General features: G+C 34.9%; 1 protein-coding gene across 1 annotated transcript; it reads right to left on the reverse strand.

The window, feature by feature from the left end:
- Positions 1–696: 696 nt before the first annotated feature.
- Positions 697–4811, reverse strand: LOC149933939 (uncharacterized). The gene is made up of 2 exons (XM_090153372.1): positions 4779–4811; positions 697–1725 (listed from the first exon to the last, which is right to left on the reverse strand). Exon 2 carries the CDS (start codon positions 1711–1713, stop codon positions 697–699), a length of 1017 nt encoding a protein of 338 aa, XP_090009498.1. The 5' UTR covers positions 1714–1725; positions 4779–4811.
- Positions 4812–6240: the final 1429 nt, after the last annotated feature.

Raw genomic sequence — 6240 nt, forward strand, 5'->3', positions numbered from 1 at the left:
TGAACAGAGAGATTAAACGATACGAAATGAGTAAGTCCTACCACATTAAACGCAAATAAACCATTACGTACTCCCATTTCAAATGATAAATGGATCTCAGGGCGTAGGAATCCGGAGAGGCAGGGGACAGAGCCCCTCCCATAAATTTATTGGAACAGAGGAAATAATTGTGATAAATCTGATATCAGATTATCTGCATTTACCTTCAGATAAAAATAGATAAGTTGATATGCATCGAAATTCAAACCATATAAATACTCGATACTAAACTGAACTGATTGCAAAACGACAGCTGAAAAGAGTTTCAATGCGGAAATGATGTGTTAAAATATTGTTAGACTCACCTTTTCATTATCCAAATATGGTGGAAAATCTTCAAGGTTGTTCTCGTGTATTCTAAAAAAATTTACCTAATTACAGAAAACCTTTAAATTTCGGTAATTTTTAACCGATTCTGGCATCGAAATGTTATCTATACGTTTATTTTAGTGGCAACAGTCCAAAAGTACAAAGAACATATTAAAGTCGCATTTCAATGGGAAAACTAACTAATGAAAAATGTCAGTTATATTAAACGAGAGAGTGAAGTCGATATAAATGCGTTGGTCGTTTTTTAAAAGCGAGTATGCAACTGTTGGCATTAAATTGGTCAATTTCGAAACTTCATCACTTTTTGAAATAGAAGAGATTGTGATCTCAAATGTCAATCGGTTCAGATTTAATTATAACCTCTGAAACTTCTAAATTTTCACTGTCTAGAATATACTGAGTTTCCATTTTTTTCATAAATGATTTTTCCTCAATTAAGCACTGATAATAATCGCACTTGGAATCAGCGGGAAACGATTTTATTTTTACCCTAGGAGGATGATTTTCAGCATTAAATTCAAATTTTACTAGTTCGGGATAAGGAGCGTTATCATTGCGCACATTCACGTTGGGCTCGTTTGGTTCGCGAGTATACAGATAAATTTCATCTTTCGTTAATCTCTGAACTTTTATCGAAAGTGGACGAGTCTTTACACTCGAATGAGAAATAATGTGACGGCTCAAAAGGCTTTGCCTTTTAAAACGCGAATCGCAAGTAGGACACGCAAAATTTCGTTGACCCGTGTGTGTTCGTTGATGCTTAACCAAATGATGTTTTAGTTTAAATGAAAACCCGCATTGAGGGCATTTGAACGGTCTTTCGTCGGTATGGGTCCTTTCGTGTTTATTCATATCCTTTTTGAATAAGGTCGCGTAACCGCAAAACCAACATTTGAACGGTTTCTCGGAAATGTGAGCTCGCTGGTGCTCTTTCAAATGAGCCTTCGTAGGGAAGGTTCCCTCACACTGAGCGCATTCAAACGGTTTCTCTTTAGCGTGAAGCCATTCGTGTACTTTCAAATGGTCCTTCCTTTTGAAGGCAGCGTTACACTGACCACATTTAAAAGGTTTGGCATTTAAATGAATTTTTTCGTGTCGTTTTAAAGTTGAGCGCTTGCGCGTGGCGTATTTGCATTTCCGACACTTGTGACATTTCTCAGTCAGCGGTACGTGAACAATCCTATGACGAGACAACTTTCCCTTTTTGTCACCCGCGTTACACTTCTGCCCTTGTAAGCATTTATCAGTGTTAACATTCGATCGGATAGAATTACGAAGCACTGGTTCATCGACATCCAAGTCTAATCCGTTCTCGAACGTCACATCAGATATTGTCGACGTCATCTTGATTTATATCTAAATAGGATATACATGGTGTTACGGACAAGTATGTTATAAATTTTAGGGCGTGTTCTTTTAGTCCTAATAAGTCAAAAATGTCCTATGCACATGGGTCCTAAAATGCTTTGTATTAGAGTTAAAGGCCCTCAAAAACCGGGCCCCAAAACAACGAAATAACCAGTAATGTGAAGTTCGGTATTCTGCCTTGAACTCAACTGTTTCCAATTTATTATTCATTTGTTTTTAAACGGTGAAGCGATAAACACAAGAGCAAATTCCAAAAGTTCACTATATATATATATATATATATATATATATATATATATATATATATATATATATATATTTAATTATAGATTAAATGGAATAATTTTAAGACGAGAAAATATAGTTAAAGACTTAGGGGTACACTTTGATAGAAAACTTAACTATGGTCATCACATCATCGAGAAATCACCCTCAGAAGGAGTTGTAAGGCAAGCGTACAAATGTTGGCCCGTTTTCGTTTAGCTAATCGAACAGCGCGCCATCTAGCGCTCTTCTCTTGAGTTGTAAATTCCCCACGTAAATATGGCCAAAAGAGTAAGTGAGGTTTCATTGATAAATGGTAAATACATTTTAATGATCTTTTAGCTAGAACTATTATAAAACAATGTGAGCATACATACTTATTTATTAAGTAAGATGGTTAAAAATTAAATGTAACTTCATTGATAAGTTTTTTAAAGTTTAAGTTAAATAAATGGTTTTTAACTTTTAAGCCTTTGCTGAAGTTACTTATAATTTGCAGATATTTTTGAAACTCAATTTCAAAGAATAATTATTAAATCTATTGAGAAGATAAATGCCATTTCAAGCAGACCTTCAGATACTAAAACTTACGAAGTTATAAGTTTAAAAACATCTGCAGGATTTTTTGCTGAATATAGTATTGCCAAATTAACCCGACGTCGGTAGGGTAGGCAGCCATATTGGCCTAAATTTTCATTTCCGCTAAATATCGGAAGGTAGCGCTACGTTAGTTGCGCGTGACAGTTCTAAGGGAAATTCTCTATACGAACTTTTGCTTGCCTTACTAGTCCTTCTGGGGGTTATTTGCCATGATCACATTTAGAGGTCGGGGAATTTTATTTTATTTTTATTCAAGGAAGGAAGATACAAGGGCTGAGTGGGTCGGAGAAGACCGCGAGCCCGGCGAAGATTGTTGAGGCGTGAGTGGGACGGAGGGGGGGGGGGGGGGGCAAATGCGGTCCGCCTGTCCACCGGAGTAATCAGGGCGAGATATGTGTAACGGCCACGCCAACGGGGGGATACGTGGGGACAGGGGTGGGGACACCCATGGCGGATGTATTCCGACCACCCGTTGGGGGATTGGTGGTCGTCCTCACACGGCCATCCACAAACTCTGCCTCCCAGACGCTTGGGATTACAGGAGTACGCCACTACTCCCGGCAGAGGTCGGGGATGGTTAACTTTTATTCAATAGATAAACTCTCAAAATTATTCGTAAAACGTTTTGATCAAATAATTTATATTTCTGTATCATCCGATTAATGTTTTGATAAATTTGTAAAATTAATCGGAAAAACGACGTTTTTTTCGATAAAAAGCTCAAATTTTACGAATAATGTTTTTTAATCATTTTCCGAAATATTAACCAGTAAATTTCTTTGTTTACATTCTTTTCCCGAAAAAAAATCAATTTAATCATGGATAATGATTAACCGTCCCCGACCTCTAATCACATTAAACAAACCATTAATAAATGTAACAGAATTCTTGGGAGCCGGGAGTAGTGGCTCACTCCTGTAATCCCAAGCGTCCGGGAAGCAGAGTTTGGGGATGGCCGTGTGAGGACGACCACCAATCCCCTAACGGGTGGTCGGAATACTTCCGCCACGGGTGTCCCCAACCCTGTCCCCACGTATCCCCCCGTTGGCGTGACCGTTACACATATCTCGCCCTGATTAATCAGTTATTGTGTGTGTGCTGGTGTCTAAGGCCTCAGGTCGACACCGATTTGTGTGTATCTCAAAAAAAAAAATTACCACCTATTTCAAACTTTAACGAAGCCTGTACTAAATATAAATTACGAGGATTTTTCAATTAATACTAAATTAGACTCAATCAAGCAAGCGTTAATTAAAAATGACATAAATGTTTTACATATAATTTTAAACCATAAAATCCAGTGTCCTGAAATATTAGAATTAATAACTTTTAATTGTACCATTCGCTCAAATGGAAGTCCCAAATTATTTCATTCGATGTCTAAATTTAATACTTCTATCCGTAGAAAATTGGAAAATTATAATGTACATGGAAGTCAGGTAGATTTGTTTTTTAAGCCTAAGATTTCAAATAAGAGTATTGTTTTATCCAATTTATAACTTTAATGTAAACATGTTTTTAATCTAAATTTTAATTTGGGGAATGTATGCGATGAAGGAGATATTTTTTGTCAATACTATATTTTTAATTATAATGAGTATTAAAATCACGACTGATACTTCATGGTGTTTTTATTATTAAAATAAATAATAAAAACACCATGAAGTATCAGTCGTGATTTTAATACTCATTATAATTGAAAATTCAACCATGGAAACAAAACATTTTAACTTATATGATATTTTTAATATAATAATTTGGACATTGGCGCAAACTAAGCCTCGTCTAAAAGCGTACTTTATACGAAACCCGACAATGTGTGTTATGACTTATTGGTGCTCACTGTACTGTCTCATAGCACAATAAAATCAATTAAATTCAATATAGGTTCTGTAAAAATTCGCATTAGTATAATTACTTAATTTATCCACTTCAGTTGCATTCATGTAACAAGCGATTTCGCAAAACTGGAGTTAAAGCTTTTTAATATTTAGAGAATTAGTGAAAACCTATCAGATAGAAAACCAATCATTTTTCTAACGGCGTCCTAAGAATCTAAAATACAGTTTATTTAGTAAAAAACAACGAAAACTATTTTAAATTTCCCTTTTCACCCAAATCATTTAAATTGACTATAATTAAGACTGTGCATAGCCGCTGTAAATTATGTTACTTACGGATTACGAGCAATTACGACCATCAATTTGAGACTTGTCGAAAGAAAATTATTTACTTGTCTTGTAGATTACCGAGATTCATCGCGTGAAATGTACAATTTCCGAAATTTAATTTTCTTCGTACGTAGATGTCCAACTGTACATGAAAGTTTACTATTTAAATTATCCCTACATAGAAATATTTAATAAACCATAAATGTCTTCTTGGGTTTAAGACTTCCTTAGCTTAAATAAAATTTTAATAAGTTAATGAATATATTAATATAAAATAGGCTTCTTATAAATGCATCACCTAGATACGTCGTTATGAAGTTACAGCCTGAAACGGTCAAAGGTTTTTCAAGACTGAGTAAGAGTCAATGCGATTAAAAATTTACGGATAAAGGAGGGAACGCGAATAATATATAAAATTGTTATTGGACAAAATTACGTATAAATAATTTAAAACTACTTAGACACTGAAAGATAAATACTGGAAATACGTTTTTTTAAAAGAATATTTGACATAATATTATATCATTTTATATATTCTATTGTATTATATTATGTTATATAAAATATATTTAATATATGTATATATGAAATCGAGGCGAATATGTTAAATAAATTAAATTGGATTGAAATTGAACTTCGAAAATTCCACGGAATGATTATGGACAACATGATAAATATAAAAATATTTTACCAAAATGCACGTGGCTTATGCACCAAAGCAGATTAATTCTTCAACAATACCCTGATTGGTTCTCCCCGGAGCTTAAGAAAGCATTAGAGTCTAAACGATATTTGCATCGAAAGTTTAAACGCATTCCTTCACTTATAACTTGATAACAAATAGTCGTCTACTGAATTCCAACCATGAAATTGCCGAAGAGTTTGCTACATGTAACTTCTTTTGAAACGTAGCCTACGACAGTATAACGTCGCGTCTTGCTCCTTTCCAGAGATTCAATAACTTCAATTTGCGAATCACCGAGGATGACGTAGCTATAAAGAAACTCAAACCTACCACAGTCTCCGGTAACTTTCTTATCAAAGGTTGTGGTTCTATAATAAGTAATTTTATCTCCTATATATGTAACTTATCACTCAAAAATGGTGATCTCCCTATTTCTTGGAAAATTGGAATCATTTCACCAATCTTTGAAGGTGGCTTTCAGGGTGAACGATCAAACTACCGTCCAATAACGGTTCTGAACTCACTCGCTATGGGCTTTGATTACATAATGAACAAGTATTTCTATAATTGGTTTAAACTCTACTTGCTTGAAACCCAACATGGTTTCGTTCGTGGCAGACCAGTGGAAAGCAATCTTGCCTGTTTTACAAACTACGTTTAACCAATTGTTAAGAACCGCGGACAAGTCGATACGATATATATCGATTTGTCTAAGGCTTTTGATAGGGTCACTCATCGACTTTTACTGGAGAAACTACCGTACTATGGATTATAAGGCTCTTT

Source organism: Leiobunum rupestre, chromosome 7 (genome assembly GCF_980474605.1).
Source record: "Leiobunum rupestre chromosome 7, qqLeiRupe1.1.hap1, whole genome shotgun sequence".
Lineage (NCBI taxonomy): Eukaryota > Metazoa > Arthropoda > Arachnida > Opiliones > Sclerosomatidae > Leiobunum > Leiobunum rupestre.

What these genes read in the sequence shown, in the direction of transcription:
- LOC149933939 (XM_090153372.1), bottom strand. Translation starts at nt 1,713, where the DNA reads ATGACGTCGACAATATCTGATGTGACGTTCGAGAACGGATTAGACTTG.